The sequence below is a fragment of the Triturus cristatus genome, chromosome 10 (genome assembly GCF_964204655.1).
Source record: "Triturus cristatus chromosome 10, aTriCri1.1, whole genome shotgun sequence".
Classification (NCBI taxonomy): Eukaryota; Metazoa; Chordata; class Amphibia; order Caudata; family Salamandridae; genus Triturus; species Triturus cristatus.
The window spans coordinates 350,405,308-350,425,965 of record NC_140593.1 but is presented as its reverse complement, the minus strand read 5'-3'; the positions used below and the strand labels follow the sequence as shown (position 1 = coordinate 350,425,965).

The window sequence follows — 20,658 nt, the reverse complement described above, 5'->3', positions numbered from 1 at the left end:
GGGCGAAGGCTGAGGAGGGCGGTACATTAATAGGCAAGTAATAGGAGGGGAGGATAGCAAAGAACGGACAACCAAAAAGTCAACAGAGGGGATAGGGGGAAAGGGAAGTGATTGAAAGTTCAATTCCAACCGGGCGATTAAGGCGACCCCACCACCGGCCCTGCCTGCTGGGCGGTCGGCACGTAAGGCCACATAAGAGGGGGGTAGGGTGGCTAGGAGAACAGGAAGGGAGGAATCACTATACCAGGTTTCGGTCAGGAGCAGTAGGTCAGGTTTCTCTGAATCGAGTAGGACGAACAGCTCGTGGTGGTGCTTGACCGCTGACCTGGTGTTGAGTAGGAATACAGACAAAGGTGGGGTAGTGGGGTGAGGGTCGGGTGGGAGGGGACATGATGACGGGGGGGTATGCAACGGAGAGTGTGGTGTCGTGGGGAAGGTAGAAGCGAGGCCTAAAGCGGAGACGCGCCTGCGGGTGAGATCGGGAAGTGGCCAGTGGCCTTGAAGGGCGATGAGTTCTTTTGAGGAATAAGACGTTACTTTGGCAGAGTATCGTGCCCCTAGCCCCGTCCGGCCGCGGACGGGCGCAGACGGGCTTGCCTTAGGCGCGCCTTCGGCGCGCAAAAGTCGCGCCCGCTGCGCTCGTCCACTGCGCTTCCTACTAAGACACATATTATATGCTGGTGGGTCGGGAGGTTGGAGGGGGCGTGGCCAGCCGAGGGGGCGTGTCTCGCCTCGCCCTCGGGAATGGCGGCTGAAGGAGGGGAATCGTTGCAGCGAGTAGCGCTGTTCGTGGGAGTTCAAGAGATGCTGGTAAGAGATTATGCCAATAAAAACACAACACAATGATTTTAAAAATGGTTTGCCCCTGCTCCCAGCTTTCCGCCTCAGGAGCCAATCGTAGATGCGATCTAATACAGTGCATTGTCCTATATGTTTCTGTCTCTCTTTCTTCTTGTATTTTTTCTTCATTTGGGGAAAACATTTCTTTGAATTGGTTTAATGAAGACTTGATGACAGCCCAAAAAATCCTGTAAGCGCTTGGAGCGCCAATTGAGGAAGGATTTTTCCGACATAAATAAAACTGTATATAAGAATAAGCTAAAAATATATCATGCTCTTATTAGGAAAACTTGCGGTGCATTCTATACAGATAAAATAGAGCAAGCCGAAAACTCTTCTAAAGAACTCAACTCTACTTTTAAATCTTTATCCTCACTGGAGCGAACTGTGGCCCCACTCCCAGCTCTCTGTAGAATTGTAACAAGATTGCTGACTTCTTTGCTAAGAACGTAGCAAAAATCTATGATACTTTTCCACCTGATGCTCGTAATTCCCCCAATAATACCCCATTTGAGGGTATCGCTCTCTCGGAATTTATCTCACCTATGCTGGAGGATCTTAAAGGTCTGGCCCGAGCATCAAATCTGGTTTCCCATTGGACCCAGCTTCACCAAAAATCTTAAGGCAAGGGTTTGATGCTATCTTGCCCTATGTCAACTACTCCTAGATCTCTCCTTCCGCAGTGGCAAAGTCCCCCTAAAATGGAAGAAGGCCATTGATCTCCCGCTAAGGAAAAAAAACTCTTGTCGACCCGGGTTTGTTAGATAATCTTCACCTCATTTCGCTTCTGCCTTATTTTTCCAAAATTGCAGAGAAAGTGGTGAACTTCCAACTGGTTGCCCATATCAAACGAAACAACTTATTCCATCCTTCGCAATCAGGTTTTCGAGCAGCCCACTCTATGGAGTCGGCGTTGCTCCTAGCAACTGAGACCTTGTGTAAGTGCGCCGATGATGGTCAAACTGCTGCACTGGTCCTGCTGGTACTCAGTGCAGCCTTTGACACCGTCTCCCATATCGTGCTCCTTCAGAGATTAAGGGCCCAGCTCTGTGCTGGCTGACCTTCTTTCTTCATGCTTGCAGCTTCCACGTTGTGCAGCACCCGCATATTTCCAAAAACATCCCACTCTCACAAGGGATCCCACAGGGCTCAATACTGAGCCCTACTCTTTTCACCCTATACATTGGATCCTTGGCAGGGATTGTTGAAAAATATAAAGCCAGCATGGTTTCCTATGCGGATGATACGCAACTAATTTTCACCTCATCTCAAAACAGCAATCAGCAGCCAATCAGTTTTTTTCCTGCTTGAGCGAGCTTGCTGCCTGGATGACTTATAACTTCCTTAAATTAAACGGCACTAAAACTGAGGTACTGATTGTGGGGAAGGCCCCCTCTATCTAGTCCTCAGCATGGTGGCCCCAGACTCTGGGCCCAACCCCTTCCCCTGAGGAGGAAACTAAAAATCTTGGAGTTTGGTTTGACCCCAAAGTCTCCTTCGAGACCCATATCAAGAAGGTTGTTGATAATGTTTTGGAACCCTCAAAGTTCTAAGGAAAACCTTAGACTTACTTCCTCTATCAGCGAGGAAATCCCTAGTACATGCCCTTGTCACATCTCAGTAGGACTATGGAAACATCCTTTACTTAGGAGTAGCGAAAAAATGCCTGAATAAATTGCAACGCATTCAAAATGCGGCTGCACGTCTGGTTCTCAATCTCCCCAGAAGAGCCTCTTCAGACAGAGCTCTGAACACCCTCCACTGGTTGCCAGTAGAAAAAAGAATCTTCTACAAAGCTTTGTGCTATTGTCACAAAATTTTACAGGGAAAAGGCCCTAGTTATCTTCATCATATGCTAATGTCTTATCATCCCACCCACAATTTGAGGTCGGCTGGAGCTCATCTGGTCAAAATCTCCATAGTTCGAAGGGCCAGAATGGGAGCGCGCTCCTTTGGCTATATGGCAGCAAAAAGTGCCACTCCTTACCTGTCTCCTTGCGAGCTGGGCCCTCAGAGAACGCCTTCTGTAAAAGATTACAAACTTGACTTTTCCATCCTTGAGTCTCTCATTTGCATCTCTGCTCTGTTTAATATCTAGGCTTTTGTTTCCTGCTCCCTACAGGAGAATTGTTTCCAGCGAGGGGACACACCGTTGGGTCTAACCAGGCACTTTATAAATAAAAAAAAACAAGGACAAACCTACTTGGTGTATCCGACCCATGCTGTATCGAATTTGGTCTGAAATCATTCCAAGTCCCGGTCTACCACTTCCACAGGCAATCATTGGCACTTAGTGCTTTCTGAATCTATTTTGATTTTAAACTTAAAAATTCATAGTTCCATTTCCCCTTATTCAATTGTTGTCGTTGTGGGTGTCATTTTGTTTATCAAATTTTACTCCGTTTCTCTACTTAGGTTTGGGATTTTTATGGTTCGGTATTTTGACTTTTGTACTGTTTTGGTACTGCATCAATACTTCACACATTGCCATAAGTTACGACTGTCTGCTCTGTGCCACAGGTACCAGGGTGTTTGAGTTCAGGTTAATTTAGTGAGTTTTGGGTTTCACCCTGACTGGATAGTGTTATTCCTTGAGCTGGGTGACCGCCCCCGACCTCCAAATAATAATTGACTTACAGTAAACATTTAATTACAATAATTTCATGCAACTGAATTAAATTCAATACATGTCATACACATTTTGTTACCCCTTATACAACTTCTCGCCAATCCAAATATTTACTTCTTTGTATTAATGAGATTAAATTAACACAATTAATGGACCCTAACCAATGTTAAGTCTTTACTTATTTAAATTCAATTTATTTCATATTTATTTTAGACAAGATAGTAGCCTCACCAATAGTAAATAATATTTGTTAATTTTTTTAATTATAATTATTCAATATATGGTGGATTGGTATTTTAAAATAGGATAGTCTTATGCTAGAACTAATCCTTCTCTCCAAAGTAATATTTTAAAAATATTGAAATATTTGATTTTTTTTTTTTTTTAATTCTTTATTATTGAGGATTCATGTTACCTTATAGCAATACAATATGAATACAATTTTGACTAGATAAGAAAACTGAATGAGATATAAGCAAATTACAAAAATAGCAAAAAAATATGAATAAAGCAAGAACAAGGCATGTATAAGTCGGTTGACGAATTACATTTCTAGTGTCTAATTGAAATTGGAGGTTGTAAATCATAGAATGATGTGGCGTCGATATTGATATTGAAATTGAGATGCGTATAATAAAACAAAATGCCAGCTGCCACAATCAGAGGAAGAAAGAGAGAGAGAAGGAACGTATAGCTAATGAAGGTATAAATATTAGAGGACAGACGTAGCCATATTCTAAAAATCAGTAAGATTACGACAATCTACTAGTGCGCCAAGCAGCCACTGGTGCCCAAATCTTCAACCCCAATTCTCTTGATTTTTTTCCCTTGAGTTGATACAGAGCCGCCTCCACATTATGTATACCTAGAAATCTGGATAACCACATTTGAAAGGTTGGGGCCTGTGTATCTTTCCAAGCTGCTGAGATTAAGATTCTGAGTACAGCAGTAGAGATGAAAATTAGGGCTTCAGTCTCAATATTTAATTTCAATTGACTTTGACATCCAATAATCATGAGTGTCGGAGACAAGGTTATCTGGGCATCCAGCAATCCTAACCAGAATGATTCGATCTCTATTTTAATTGATTCTAGTTTCTCGCACTTATAGAACATATGAATGATGTCGGCTGGGCCTTTACAGCATCTGGGACAATTGCTGTTGTCCCTCTTGCCCCAATCATGAAGTTTAGAGGGGGTGTAATAGAGATTGAATAATGTTTTAAAATGTTGAGCTCTTAAATTGGAGGAGCGTAGGATTCTTCTATCCATTTCAAGGGCTCTATCCAGGTCAATATCCGGATCCTCCAACTTTGCAGCCCAGGCTGCCTCGGTTTTACCGATATCGTCCTGGGATTCCTGCAAAAACAGCCTGTATACACCGTTAATTCTAGGATCGCCAACCTTCAAATAATCCAATAATTTACACCTCTCCCTTAAGACGATTCGGGGCCTTATTGATCTGATAGTACTGACCACCTGAGCATATTTATAATCTTGTACACCCTGAAGGGAGTACCTTAGTATTAATTCTTCCAGAGTTCTACACTCATCCCTAAGGATTACTTGCCCCAGTGTCAGGATACCTTTTCCAGCCCAGTATCTCCAGGGCCCATCATTGCTTAGATTAGGAAAGAGGCCAGAATTCCAGAGTGGGGTATGGTGATTGTATTTGGAGATTGAAAATATTTTCTGAGTTGCTGCCCAGACCCCCCATATTCCTTCGAGTGTCTTAAGTCTCTTCTTACTATAATATTTCCTTTCAGTTCTCCTTAGTAAAACACCAGTAGCCTCACTGCCAAGTAGTAATTCAAAGATAGATGGGATCGCGTCTTGTCTTCTCTGGAGGTTTGAGCTTCTTCCCACTGGTTCAAATAAGATAGCCATCTGTGTAAGAAGACAAGACCAATGATAGTATCTAACGTTTGGCATTCCCAAACCACCCCTTTCCTGAGGTAATGACATGTGTTTCAAAGATCTTCTGACCTTGCCGTATTGCCACAGGAAATTTATAAAGATGGATTCTATTTCCTTAATGATTTTCCCCTCTATTTTAAAGGGGATCGACCGGAATTTGTATAGCACCTTGGGGAGCATAGTCATTTTGATTACATTGGCGCGACCAATTATTGAGAGCTGTAGGGTATTCATTCTTTTCAGATTCTCCTTCATGGATGGATTCCATGAGAGGGATGAAGTTGTCTCTAATTATTAACTCCGGCTGTGCGTTGATCGTTATCCCCAAGTAAACCACAGAGTCAACAAATCTGGCGTCTAGCTTGTTTATATTCTTAGAGCAAAGTACCTGTGTCTTGCCCACATTTAGACGATAGCCAGATTGTTCGCCAAACTTACTCGTGGTACCCACTACTTCTCGCATAGCTGTTTCGGGATCAGTAGTAATGACAGCAAGATCATCGGCATATGCCAAAATTTTTGTTTGAAATCCATTTGTAACTACTGGTTTAATTGCTGTGTTATTGATTATTTGGCGTATTAGGGGGTCAATGTATAGTGCGAATAATATGGGTGAGCATGGACAACCCTGCCTTGTCCCCCTCGTGATAAAGATCTTATCTGAACTCTCGCCCATCATTTGAATTTTCGCCATTGGAGAGGCATACATGGCTTGAATAGCCTTCATAAACCTTGGTCCAAACCCCAATTCGACGAGCACACTCCACAAGAATTCCCATCTGACGCGGTCAAAAGCTTTCTCCGCATCTAGGAGGATCATTGCGACCCCTCCTTCCCCGGCAGCATGAATATCAAACAGCGTAATAGCTCGTCTGATATGATCTGTGGTTCCCCTACCAGGAATGAAGCCGTGCTGCCAAGGGGAGACCAGGGACCCAACGATCCGTCCTAGGCGGGTTGCCAAGATCTTAGCATATAGTTTATTATCGGCATTTATTAAGGATATGGGTCTGTATGAGCCCGGATTTTCCGTGGGCTTACCTTTTTTATGAAACACCACTATGTTGGTGTTCATCCATGACTCGGGGATTAAACCTGTATTTATAACCCCATTAAAAAGGTCTAGCAAAAGTATTGATGTTTCTTCAAAAAAGCTTTTGTAAAGCTCGATTGGTAGACCATTGGGGCCTGCGGCCTTCCCTGCTGCTAGCTCTTGTAAGGCATCTGAAAGTTCATCCATAGTGATAGGTTGTTCTAGATTTTCTCTATCGTTATGGGCCAATTTAATCCCTGATCCTGTCCACTCAACCAATGGCTCCACTCTCACCATATCTTCCTGATACAGTATTTGATAATATCTTTTGAAGACATCTATAATATCCTTTGGCTGCTCATAAATCCTGCCGAGCTCTGCTATGCGTGGGATAATATTTTTTGACGTTACTTGTCTAATACGTAATGCCAAGGCTCTCCCAGCTTGCTCCCCCGTCTCATAAATTTTCCTTCTCTGTGTTTGGTATTCAGCAGCAGCTTTTTTGGCTAATTATTTTTGTATCTCAGCTTTAATAGTACTCACTTTTTCTAAGCTTGTAATGTCCGACCTTCTATCCAATATATCTTTCCTATGCTGTTCCTCCGCTGCTGTTAATTTATTCATTAATTGCTCTCGTTCTAATGTAAGTCGTTTCCAGTTACGATATTTGATTTTTTTAATGAAATTTAAATTATGATAAATGAACAATATTTAATTACTTGTACACCTTTTTTCACATACAAACACCATAACCCATTGACACACAAGGGGAAGCAGCATTACATGGTTTCCTCACATAGACAACAGGAAGAGTGATAGGCAGCAATGGTGAAAGCTTTCTTACACACACAGGTAAAGCATGGGCAAAAGTAATGTAGGTTTACGTTACAAAATCGAGAAATGTGCAGTAAGGGCAGCAGAAGCATCAGCGTCCCTCACTTACATATAACAAATACAGCAGAGACAGTGTCAGGGAAACATTACCACACAAAAGAAAGAGGCATCAAGTTTGAAGAGGCTTCACATTAGCATGATCATTACACACATACTGTAATACCAGACAGCTAATGTGTAAGCTGTCTCATGCAGGATAGTTAGACCACTGTCAGCAGCAATGCAAACTTCCCACATGCACAAACCATAGATTCTGCAACAGCAGATGTGTTAGCCTCCCTAACACACACACACAACTGAATCTGCACTGACAGCAGAAAGGCATGCTTTTGCACACGCACACACAGGTAGATAAGCTACAGCACAGGAAGCAGTATAGCAAGTTTGCTAGTGGCAGCTTCTCCGCTAAGGCAGAGGAGCGTTGCCTCGCTGCTCTTGGAGCAGTGCAAAGGAAAAATAAAATGATAATAACTAAACGTTTTTAGCATTTTATCTTTAGTGGAACTTGGGCCAGCCAAACCGTCATGCACACTTCGCATGTTCTCCATCCGGCTGTATTGCACAGCCTGGGTGTAGAACATGCCCAGGCTCCCACTCCCTGTCTGAGCAGCGAACCACGGCACTGGGACCAATCACAGCGCTGCTGTCATGCTGGTGACAGCATAGTCGTGATTGGCTAGGGGAGACGAGGAGCCTGGATGGTGCCAGGAGAATAGCGATAAGGGAGGAGAGGGGGCTGCGGCGGCAGCGGCTGGTGACCGGCGATGAGCAGGTAAGTCTATTTTTTTTTTTTTTTTTCTAACCACCCTATCCCAACCCTGCCCCCACCACTGTTCCCTATCAGCCGCCACTGAAGCTTGCCCCCACACAAATAAAAAGACAGCATAAAAAGCAGTATGGTTAACTTCACTGGAGGCAGCGGAGGCACAAGGGTGTCAGAGTTTCGACCAGGGCTACTGTCTGCCGCAGGTAGACGGGAAGCAAAGAACGTAACGGGGGGTTATGTAGTGACACTTTAGGTTCCAAGGCCTCACTGCTGGCAGCTGAACTGCACATGAACGAGGCCTCAGGCATCAGTGGGCACCTCAGCTTCCCAATCTGTTGAGTCGGAGTGAGGCAGTTCAGGACATACCATAACCAGTGATATGGTATCTCTTCCGCTTCGGAGAGGCAGAAGGTGTCCAGCAGTAGCTGCTTTATTTTCGTGTTGGTGTTTCCTGTATTGCTGGCAGCCAAAGAGACATCACTTGAGATGGCCACCTACCAACAGCTATGCATAAAGGTCAATATCATGGGTGTCTTGCAGCACTCTTAAAGGTGGCTAGTTCCTATGAAGGCCACTGGAGTAATGGCAGTGCAGGGAAAGGCCGAGGGCCATCATTAAATTGATAACTGGGTGACTCTCCCGCATGCTACTAGGTACAAGCTGTATGCAATCCAGTGGGAGGACGCGCAGAGAGCCACCAGGTTGAGCGGGGGTGGGGGGTGCTGTGGAGGAGAGAAGAGTTGGCAAAGCAATAGGCCAGACAAAACAGTAGGGGATGGATGGATGGGGCTGGGATATAAAAGTATTGGTGGAAAAATTACTTAAATATATTCAAACAGAAGCGCTCCGCAGACTTAACAATCTTATGTGGTTTATCATCTAGATCCTTCCATATCCAGCAGCTAATAGTAGCAATGAGGTAACTTTCAGCTATTCCCTCTGAGATCTTAAAGTAATCAATAATAATTATTTTTGTAAAGGAAAATGTGGAAGGTTCTCAGGCCAGAGACTAAAATGGATGGGTATGGCACATTTTAAACTGACGTCTCGCAAGCAGAAGAGGAGGAAGGTATGTCTAATTCATATACCTCTCTCTTTCAGTCTGCCTGTCTCTATCTCTCTCTGTACTGCTGGAGCTGTAAATAATTAGCATGTAAGAATGGTGGGTGGGAACCTCGAGCCCCAATTGAACTGGGACAGGTAAAGAGTGATCACCACACTTGGGAGGATGCCAGACAGGCATAGAGCTTGAGGGAGGGGTTTTCAGGACTAAACTGGTGCTGGCACAGTCCAACTTCGGCATAAAACCTGACTGCTTTCAAGCATATCTGGGAAGAACCATGGCACTGCCAGTAGACCAAATGTGTTGTCTGCACCATGTCTAACAGTGGCACATGCATGGTGCTTGCACAGTGTTAGAGGCTAGTACTTTGATTGTTTCTGCTTGAGGAGGCTCAGAGTGGCAACATCCCCTCACAGTGACCACCCAGGCCCAGCTGTACAGTGCTTCCCCCCAACCTATCTCCCAAATCCCTCAAGTGCATTGATCCGCCACCCCACCCCATTCCAACCTGACGAGGCATTTATTTGCATAGAAGAAATCATGGAGCAGAAATGATCATGTGGAAAATAAAAACTGAAATACACCATCAACAATTATTTGCAGGAGGGTGCCGGAAGTGACAAGAATAGATAATGTGTTTTATCATTTTTGCCCCCCTGTGCCATTTTCACCATAGCCCGTTACAATATGTCTCTGACTTCTATAAGCTGAGCCACGAGACAAGACATAAAAAAAAGCAGGCAGAGTGCTCATCAAGAATTATTACTAGTACTGATATCTGATGCCACACGTAGCCTTTTATATGAACATTCTGACATGTGATTGCCCTAAGAATCATGCACAGTAGGACACAATACATAGGCAGTTCAAAGCGTATCCGAATATTTCACAAACAGGTTGAGTGCGGTGAGCGTGGGTTCATTAGTAAACGTATTCACTACTCTTTACCACTTACCTGTACACAGTTCTACTACGAGCCATAGGTGGTTACTTGTTTCATACCATTCATGGAAGGTGACAATGTTCTTGTGTTTGATACCATGAGTAAGACGAACCTGTTGAATACGAAATACATTTTTAACAATTGTGCATTCCTTGAACCTTTTATGTTTATGAATAAATGTGAAGGATTTACAAGTCCTAAAGATTTTAAGTGACAATACTTCACCTCTTTTTAAAACTTTCTAATTACATTATTACTGTAAAAAAATGGAAACGATGCCACACGAATGTTCAAGCTTGAATTAAATGTGCATAGAATATATATATTTTTAAATATTTCTATATGTTCCAAGCAGTAGTTACTCAATATCAGATCCTTTCGAAATCATCTCATGAAATTTCTTCCTTCAAGTGTTTACTGATAAATAACATAAGCCCAACTTCTTTGAATCCCCTTTCCTAGAACTCTATAACATCCTCTTATCACCTGAACATGTTATAAGATATTAAATAAATTATTTCTAAATAAATGAAATTCTTTTTTAAATTGAGGGGTTTATCACTGTACATAAAGGAAAAATAATTTTAGAATCAAGACTAGTGTTAGAATAGCATTTCTTATTAGTTTAATTATATTCAAAATAACATAATTCAAAGATATATGGTTAGCTTTAAAATAATGTAATACATAAAAATAAATTAAAAATGCATTGAATAAAATTGCGCTAGCATTGTAGCAAGGATTACTATTTTTGTATGTATAATTTAGCTTAAGAATACATTCAATACAGCTAAAAAGTAATACATTTAGATTTAGAACGAAAAATAGTGATAGGGAGAAGATCAATATTAGAATTACAATAGCGTTATAACTTTATAATGTAGTTAAACAAATTAAAATAGTGTTCGGTTTAGAGAGTATTCAATTATTGCAAGAAAAATAAATTACATTTTAATTTAGAGTTGAGATAGTGCTTGCATACGTTGTATAACAATTAGATTGTTATTTTTTGCTTCTATGCAAGTCAGTCTCAGTGTGCTTGCCTATGGTGAACAATTAAGGGACTATAACTGAACTACCTTGCCTGTGGAATGTATGAACTACATGGACATAAGAATTGACAGTCACAATACCCTTATCTTTAGGCAGAGCGGTGGATCACAGACTGCTGCTGTCACCATTGACTTGGGATTCCCCCCTCCTCCCCAAGACCAAGCTTGGTTGAGAAAAAGTGAAGAGCCTCCTCACTGTATTACACCAGTTTCATAAGTACTGAAGCACCTCCATCCACAAATGAGCCCAGTAAATGGATTGCAGTTCTAAGAAAGGCCCTGCTTTCATGAAGGACCCATGAACTAGTCATACTCAGCTGAAGAGTTGCAGGGAAAAAGAAAAAGGACTTGCTTCTTGCTCTCAATTGGCCCTTGGAGACAGATTGTCACGAGACCCTAAAGAATTCATCCAGACCAAAGGAATATCACCTCCATAAAACCAGGTGATCTACTGATATCGCTGAAAACTTCCTAAAGGAGAAGGGAGCTAAAGTGCGATGGTCAAATCATCATTGAAATAGAAGTTTGTCTTTCCATAGGAGTGGCTCCTTCTCCTCATAGTAATACCAAGGGTGAGTTAGACAGGAGGAGCCTGCTCCCAAGGTTGCTCTTCCTTCAGCTGCAGAGGCACCACTGACACTGATTCCCCATTGCAGAGAGTGTCATCCGTGCTTACTTGCCAGCAGCATCCCAGCAGATTCCTGCTGCTGTAAACTATGGAACAAGCAAGCATGCTTGTTTTTCTCCTTACCACCAGAAAGACCCCTGGGCTGATCATAAAACTGTATGCCTCAATCCACAAGTACTTGTCATCCCCTGCGTGAAACTCCCATAGACATTCATATATTGCATCAAACTTTTCAAAGTCTTGGCCTGTTCCATAAGGCAGACTCAAAGGCACCCAATGTTAACTCCTCAATAGTCACACTTCATCATACTAACAACGGTCTCAAACAAGGCGGCGTGCTGGCTCCCCTCCTTTTCAACCTTTATACAGCCGATCTGGGCAAATCTTTGGAAGGTGCCAGCTTAATAACACCAAGGCTGAGGAGAGTGCACCTCCAAATTCTCCAGTATGCTGATGATCTCGCAATCATGGACCACCACCGAATCAGCTTACAGAGAGCCCTCAATAAGCTCTACAGGTATAATCAAAATAACCAACTTCTTGTGAATCAGGGGAAGACCAAGAGAGTCATCTTTGGGAAATGCCCAAGCAAGAAAAGTGCCCAATGGCAACTCGAGGACCTGCAAATAAACTCATGCACAAGTTATAACTGCTTAGGTGTCTGGCTCTCTGAAGGGGGTCAAACCAGGGGCTCTTTTAAAATATCTTAGAATCAAGGGAGCTGGAGCTATCCACAGTCTGAAACGCCTAAGCCAACAGTTAAATAGCCCACCCGAGGAACCTATACAAAAAGTCCTGAGAGCTAAACTAATTCCCTCACTTAACTACAGTCATATAGGTTTCCCCAGAGCGCTGGACACATGTCTCATGAACTCTCAAAACACTGCCTACAAAAATCCTTATTCTTGCTCGGCAGGCCAGGAGAGGAAGTATGAGGCTTGAGCTGGGTCTTGTCAACCCTGATCTCACATGCATAGGAGACCTGATATAATGTGATATCAGTACCCTGCGAGCCGTAGCGTCCTCACTCAAAGCACAAATTAAAACCATTGTTGAAAAGGCAGGCTCTCCATGGCAATCATAGCTGGCAGTGGCCATATGTTTGCTGCAGATTGAAACCTGCAATCTTCATAACGGGAAATTCCAGTTACAGCCTGAAAAAAAACAGTGAACACGCCGGTCATAAAAGATTCATCCAAATGAGACAGCAAAAGCCTCTGTCACAGAAGCAACTTCACTACATTGGATGCCTCCTACATCCTGGAAAATTCCCAGCCGTACCTCAAGCAACCACTGACAGCCCAGGCACATAGGAAAATCACTTATATGAGGCTTCTCGCAATGCCCATCGCGGAGTTCAACCCAGCCTGGGCACGGCGGGATGATTTAGCATCTTGTCTATGCAATTATCATCAAGAACCTTGGCTCCACCTGCTGTGTTGCTGCCCAAACATGGCAGGCGAACGACACCGCTTGCTTACTCCGCTATGCAGGACAAATAGACTCAGACACTGCAGAAAAGCATCGGATCGGTTTCTCCCCCAACACTTCACAGACACTAGCCAGGTTGGGGAAATTCACCGATTTAATACGTAGCGCTCCTTAAATACAATAAAAACTATCACACCAAACTACCAAGCCACAGATTCTGACCTGCAGAATCAACACCAAAAGTAGGCTCCACAAATTTGAAACCAAATCAGCATTGAGGTAAAGGACAAGCTACAAGACATTTTAAAGTCAGTAATATCCTGTCCGTTACCAGTCCTTCAAACGTTTCAACACGGCTAAATATAAGAGCCACAAGGCCCAAGTCCAGCAAAACAAGAGATCACAATATTTTTTAACATAAGAAACTACATTACAATAATGCTTATATAACACAGTAAGAAGCTTACAGACTGCATTAAGTTATGTGATATAGCCCATATCTACCTCCCAGAAAGATAGACAGAAAGTCGCTGTTCCTGAAGACAACTTGCTGCATCCAACGAGCAAGTTGCCTAGGGTTCAAGTCACAAGACACATCATACAGAGTAACATACTGGTCCGGTCCCTGTCACCTAACTGTGCCAGATGACCAAGTTCAAAAACAATAAATCAGAACCAGATCCCACAACGTCACTGTCGGATGGAAGAGCAAAGCGCTATATCAATTTTGCCTTATTATTGAAGGTCATTATTTTATGTTATTTTATCAACGTGTTTTAGAATGGTACATTGCAAACTCTGATATTATAGGTTTACGTCATGATTTTAAGTAATCGAACAAGAATAAAAAAGGTTTTTCTTTTAATGTTAATGGTGCAAGTGCATGATGGGAAACAAAGGGTGGTGGCTTGTGTGTCATGTACATGTGTCATGTACATTGAAGGGTGCGTAAAACACGTACTCCATGGTTGAAAAGGAGGCACTGGCGTGCTGGTGGGATTGGGTACAGCATTTTCAGATTTGTGTGTGGGGTGTGAGGGTCCAAGTGTGTACTAGTCACAAGGTGGACTTTTTTATCACAGCAGGTGCTGGGAAGGCCACATCCTGCATAGCAAAGTGGCTGTACCATCTACAGGAGTACATATTTTCTGTTAAGAACGTACCTAGAGTGAAAAATGTCAACGCAGATTGTTTGTCTAGATTTCAGTTGGAGGACAATAGTCTAGGTGAAGAGGATGAATGGATGGTAGCAGAAGTGTCAGGAGGTGATTGTGGGGCAATAGGAGAAGACAAATGGAAAGAAGCGTTCTTGGCAGGTCCTGTGTTCGTGAAATTGATGGAGGCTCTGCCAAGGTTCATGGGTGGACATTAGGAAGTGATTTGGAGTTGTTTAAAAACATGTGGACAGAGTTGTCTGTGGTGGATGCTATCGTGAGGAGAAGCGAAAGACTAGTGGTCCCTACTAATCAAAGGGATAGATTAATGAAATTGCTAAAAAAAAAAGGCCCCTGTGGAATGTCAGCGATGAAAAGAAATGCACAAATGGACTTCTAGTGGCCGGGCACAGATAGGCAGATTGAAAGATTTGTCCGAGATTGCATTCCTTGTGCTTGTAATCACATGGGATTCAGGAGACCACTATATGCCCAGTAGCACTGCCCAAACATCCATCGGAAAGGATTTCCATTGATATATATGGGCCATTTGAAGGTTTGAATGTGAGAAAAATACACCGTGGTGATGATGGACTATTTCTTAAAGTGGCCCGAAGTGGCATTTTTTAAGGATATGAAATCAAATTGTGTGATTGCTATTGTGAGGACTTTTTCCATAGGGAAGGGTGCCCTGCAAAATACTAACAGACAATGGTCTCCAATTTGTGCCTGAGGAATTCTGTGCTTTTCTGAAGAAATGGGGACACAAGCATTGTAAAACCCCGGTATATCATCCTAGGGGTAATGATTTAATTGATCGCTTAAATTGCATGATGGGAGAAAGCATTCAATTTGCAGTTTCAAGTATTGTGTGTTGGAGGAGCCAAGTCAAAGACATGTTAAGGAACTACAGGACCACCCCACATTCTGTTACAGGAGAAACACCTTTCTGTCTACTGAAAGGGAGGGTACAGTGTACTGTAGTGGTGCCTGCGTGACTGGCAAGGTCAGGTCAGATGCGAGTTGACCATCAAAATTTGAGTAAGAAGGTTGAAAGATATCGAGACATGTATGGACAAGGGCACAACCAAAACATAAAGAAAAGCAACAAGTAATGTGTGCAAGGTATGTTGGTGTGAATATTCCTCTGAAGCGTCATGAACAAGGGGTGTTCCAAGTTATCTTCACCAAAGAAAGTGGTGGAAGTGAGGGGCAACAAACTGTAATTGTTAGATGGAAAGTGACATAATGCTAGGAAAGTATCCATGTGTGGTGATTTAGCTGGGAAAGAATGGGTGAGGGAAACTAATGACCTTTCAAGTACAGATGAGTGCAAGAGTGAACCTATAACTCGTGTCCAGACCTAAGTTGTCATCAAAATACATATTACGTTTTTTTGGGTGTCTTGATAATCATGCAAATCTTGGACCCGGAGGGCGCTAGAGACATGGAAAAGCGCTGAGCAGCAAATGAAGTGGGACCGGAAAACGACCAGAGAGACCCCAATGTGGGAAGGAGCTAGGTTGACCGAAATTGGGAAATTACGAGGCTTTACACAGTGGGACTTGATTGGTATTTCTAAAATAGGGGTTGTTCTGGAGAAAGGAGTGTTGGCCTCTTTCAACACACTCCAAACCCGAGACCAGCTTCATGACACTCAAGAATATGCGTACCTCCGTTTGAAGCATGCATGGGCTGCAAAGGGCACTGGATGGGGAGACAATACCAGAATATGCTCCGCTAGAAGGTCGCCTCCTGCAGGAGGAGATCCCAGCCAACGCCATTTCATTCACCTACAAAACATTGCTCAATAATATGCCTGATAAATTGGGTCCACTTCGTACCAAATGGGAATGGACCGTTGGGGAAATGGACGATATTGACTGGGAGGCGGCGCTTATGCACCCACGTGAGGTGGAAATCAAACTGAGGTTGCGCCTCATCCAATATAAAATACTGCACCGCACTTATTTTGACAGAGCACGACTGCATAAAATAGGGAGAGCGGCGAGTACAGATTGTCTTAGATGTCAAACAGATTGTGGAACATTTATACATACACTTTGGGAATGTAATGCAATCCAAACTTATTGGGGACGGATTGTGAGGGAGCTGAATAACATACTCGGAATCCAACTGGAATTGGAACCAAAGTTTCTACTTCTGGGAATCCCTACGGAGGTGGACATACCGAGACACAAACTCGTATTAGCCAACTTGGGGCTGGTGGTAGCCAAACGAGATATTGCTAAGTACTCGGGAGCCCCGCAACTACCTACACTTAAGGAATGGAGGGCTAGCCTGGACCTGTATATGGTGGCGGAACAGGTGACATACAGGGCTAGGAGTTGCCCTAGGAAATTTCCAAAGATTTGGGCACCATGGATAGACTACTAGGGGTTGGACGAGGGGGGAGAGGAAAAAGGATGAGAAATACTGTTAGAATGGACGGGAGTAAAAGTTTGAACAATGTAATGTTTGCCCCGGATGTTGGTTGCCACGCGCACGGTCAATGTGAACCTTTGATTTTCTGCACCCAGGTCATTGAAGCCCAGATACAGACTAACCTGCAAAATACATTGTACTCTTATAACTGCCTTACAAGAATGTGGTGGATTGATATTCCTCATGTATGGTGTACTCATGCTTTGTTAGATTTTTTGTTGTTGCTAAAAACAAAATAAAAAAATATATATTTTTTTAAATCATGCAAATCTTGCATGGAAGGTAATCTTATAAGGAAGGGGGATGTGTTATGTCCTGAAGTTTATGTGTCCTGGCAACAGTGATGCTGTTTCTGGGAAAGCAGTGTGCTTACACCTCTAGAATCCGGTATGTGGATTCTAAGAAGCTGGCAGGTCACACAGTTGCTCAGGATCAGGGACTGACTAGGGGTCGTTGTAAGCAGCTAAATAAACGGTCTTATTCTTTCAAGTGCTGTGTTCTGTCTTTCCAAAAGACCCCAGTACATGTAGCACCGTGCTTGGCTTGTATACAGTTTATCCCACAAGTTGAGACAAAAAGTCACATTTGTTCCATGCATATTATCTAAGTGTAGTCTTTCCCACATGCCTTGTTCCTTCGGATTGATCCAGAGGAATGCAATAATCAAGATATTTTCTTCGTTATCCGGTGTCTGTTGATTTAGGTAGCTCCAGAAGGTTCATATCTCAATATAACATGTATCTCCGATAGTGAGGCATACTGCTTCTCACAGCCAACACCATGGCAAGTTGCCCCGCATGTGCACCCTTAAAAGCTATATTCTTTATGTTTGTTTGAGCCATCTCCTATTCTGTAATCCCTTGAGCACCCAGAGAAGAGCAAACCAGCATTCTGTTGGTGCAGTGGCATCACAGCAGTAGTCCACTATCTTCTCTGTGCCATGTTGTGTAAAGGATAAAGGGCCCTGAACCAGACATAACCATTGTTAGTCCTGCATTGCTGGATTATCGGTTATCCTTTAAATACGTAATGGAATAGGACCACTTCCATCACTATATACAATAGCTGCCACTTAAACAAATGACATTCTGAGAGGTTTTTGAGAATCATGACTTGACTAGAAGTCCTAGACATGGCACAGTGATCCAAACTTTCTAAACACACTTTAAGATATTTGTTGTATTCTTTCCAAAACAGTTTTGTCTTGATAAGGAGGTTGATATTCCCATAAACCGGGAAACCCAACCTCCTTTAAAATCCTAAGAATATTCAAATAAGAATGTTGTTGCCTGTAAGTCTTCGCAAACTAGCCACTTTAGGCTTTGTTATAAAGTGCACTTCTTGCACTGTGTCAATCAAAGTGGAAGTAAAAAAATGTTTTTCTTTTTTTCAGTATTTTTTGTGGAATACCTATAAGTTGTTTCATTCACTCGAAATAGGCTCGGAATTCTCTTGGATTTAAATATTTCTGGAGAAATTCAGGTACTTAACACCATGGACATTTATGCTAAAAATTTCTGGACATTGAAAACCCCCTGTGTCTGAAATTCTATATAATTTCGAAGGAAACTTGTTAACTCTTTCTGTGGAAACAGATGTGTGGGAGTTCTCCATGGAATGAAAACCAATTTTTATTGACATTTCATAGGAAACGCCACTGAAATTTCCACTGAAAGTTCAGTGGCAACAACAAGGGAAATTTCTGCAGAATTCCTAGAAGCCTCTGGGCAATGTGGGGTAATAGGACATTTTAAGAGGAGCCGACACAGAAAGATGTACTTCAGGCTTTAGTTGTGCCTAAGGTTCTTGAGTGAGCTCCATCATGATTAATGTTGAAGAAATTAAGAGATGTACAGCATGGCACCCTAATTTGGCAAAAGCAAAGAGGAGCAGACTTGAACACTTTTCACTTCCACATTCTTTGTGGAGCAGGTGCTGACTGTTTACAGTAGTGGCGAACCTTGATAGAGCTTCAGATATATAGGAAGCATCTGCCTTTTCCTGGTAAAATGGCATATCTAGTTGTCGAGACTGCACATCTCCCAAGACACCAGTTGTGTGCCTCTAAGAATGCCTAGCAATATAGACAGTACGAGCTAAAGAATCAAGAGGGCAGACCAGATGGGTATAAATTGCTTAGGGGCATCATTACCATCCTTGCCAGCTGTGACACAGACAGACAGACAGACAGACAGACAGAGACAGACAGAGACAGACAGACACACACACACACACACACACACACACACACGCACACACACACACACACACACACACACCCCATGAACAGCAAGTGGTGCCATCACACACTAAGTATGAAAATACCTTGAAAGAAGGCAAACAGTATGTTATACTTGGCCCTTTTTGCAGGGTCATCCCTAAACTTTTTGCTTTCCTCCTAGCCTTTCTGCTGACATGGTGTTGGTGGTTTTAGGACTCTGGGCACTTTAGCACTGGTTAGCAGTGCAGAGTGTGTGCGCTCTCTGCCCCCCATAGGCTAACATTAGGAACACCCCCCTTATGGGATGATTCCTAAATAAAACAAAATAAGTATGGCATGTTTGGTATGTGTGCAATGGAAATGATAAATGCTGTGCAATGGTATGCGCAGATTTACTTTTACTATTTTAGGAATGCCACTTTTAGAAGTTGGCATTTCTGTGTGCTGTGTGCCTGCCTGCAGGTCTGTTTCTAGAAGTGACCAGGGCTGGTGAGGAGTGGGTGGCTCCAGGGAGGCAGGGTCAGGCTGAGTGAGAGGTCTGCAACTGGAATAGTGGGCGGAGAAATCCCTTGTCCCTGACTAGGTCAGTGCCTGCCCTGTACAAGGCTCGCTCCGCCCCCTACTAACACCCCTCCCAGTGCCAGTTGGGACTGGAACTTCCAAGACCCTTCCAGAAACCCCTACCCCTAGACCCTTCCAGAAGCTTCTACCCCCTTCCAGATGCAGGGCAGGGAGGTGTATAAATACAGGGGCTGTGAGCCCATGTGTGTTGTTGTGCTTGTGCTGACTTGGAGGGGACACTCTGCCAGGAGGAACTGCCGCGGGACCCTGCGTGCTGGTGCCTGTACCCAGCTTTGCCCCTCTGCCTTCTACAGGACCAGGAAGAGACTTTTGTCAGAGTGGAGACTGCTGTGCCAGGAGGATTGCCACACTGCTTGATTTAGACTGTTCCCAGGAACTGCTGTCCAGTGGTGCTGAGCTGCCCTACTGCCTGCTGATCTTGCCCAGCATTGTCTCCATAATTCCTGCTTTCTAGCGCCTCGTGAGCACTACGGCTGTTTCCCAGCCTCAAGGACCTTTTATTTCTGGATTCCTGAACTCCGCGCTACAGCTTTGTCCCTGTACAGGAAGAGCGCTTTATCTTTGCTGCCCGGGAGAGGAAAGGAGCGTGGATCCTGTAGCGCTGTGCTGCTGACAGGCTTCAAGGGATTCCCGGCGTGGGGGATTCCCCCCTGTGTGGGGCCAAGAACAGCGGGAGCCCACCCCGCGTGCTGCCAGGGAGAGCTGCCGATTTAAAAATACAGTGGGAGCCTACCCCACGTCTTGCCGATCTTGGCGGGTGCCCACCCGCTATTGGGATATTTATACGGTGGGTGCCCACCCCACATGGCCGCTTTATGGTGGCTTTGAGTGCGGGTGCCCACCTTGCGTTCTACTTCAGAGAATCACCGCCGCGGCCCCGATTGCCAGCCCGGAAGTCAGGCAACTGGGCCTGGGACATGGACGGGGCCTCGCCCAAGGAACCAAGAAGTCGCCGAGTCCCACGCAGGGGGCTCACGTGAGCTGATGGGATCCCCGCGCCTGCCGCACACGAAGACTGGAGCCTTGCGGGCTCCCTCCGCCGCTCGACAACCTTCCCCCCA

General features: G+C 43.8%; 1 protein-coding gene across 3 annotated transcripts in view; it reads right to left on the bottom strand.

The window, feature by feature from the left end:
• Window positions 1–20,658, bottom strand: part of ULK4 (unc-51 like kinase 4) — a 1,725,799-nt gene that overhangs the window by 1,554,975 nt on the left and 150,166 nt on the right. For all 3 annotated transcript variants that reach the window (XM_085631567.1, XM_085631566.1, XM_085631568.1), the window contains one exon: window positions 10,097–10,196. Coding sequence is in view for 2 of the 3 variants with exons in the window: in XM_085631566.1 (XP_085487692.1) it covers window positions 10,097–10,196 (100 nt within the window). In the remaining variant the exon portion in view is untranslated. The remainder of the gene's footprint in view (window positions 1–10,096; window positions 10,197–20,658) is intronic.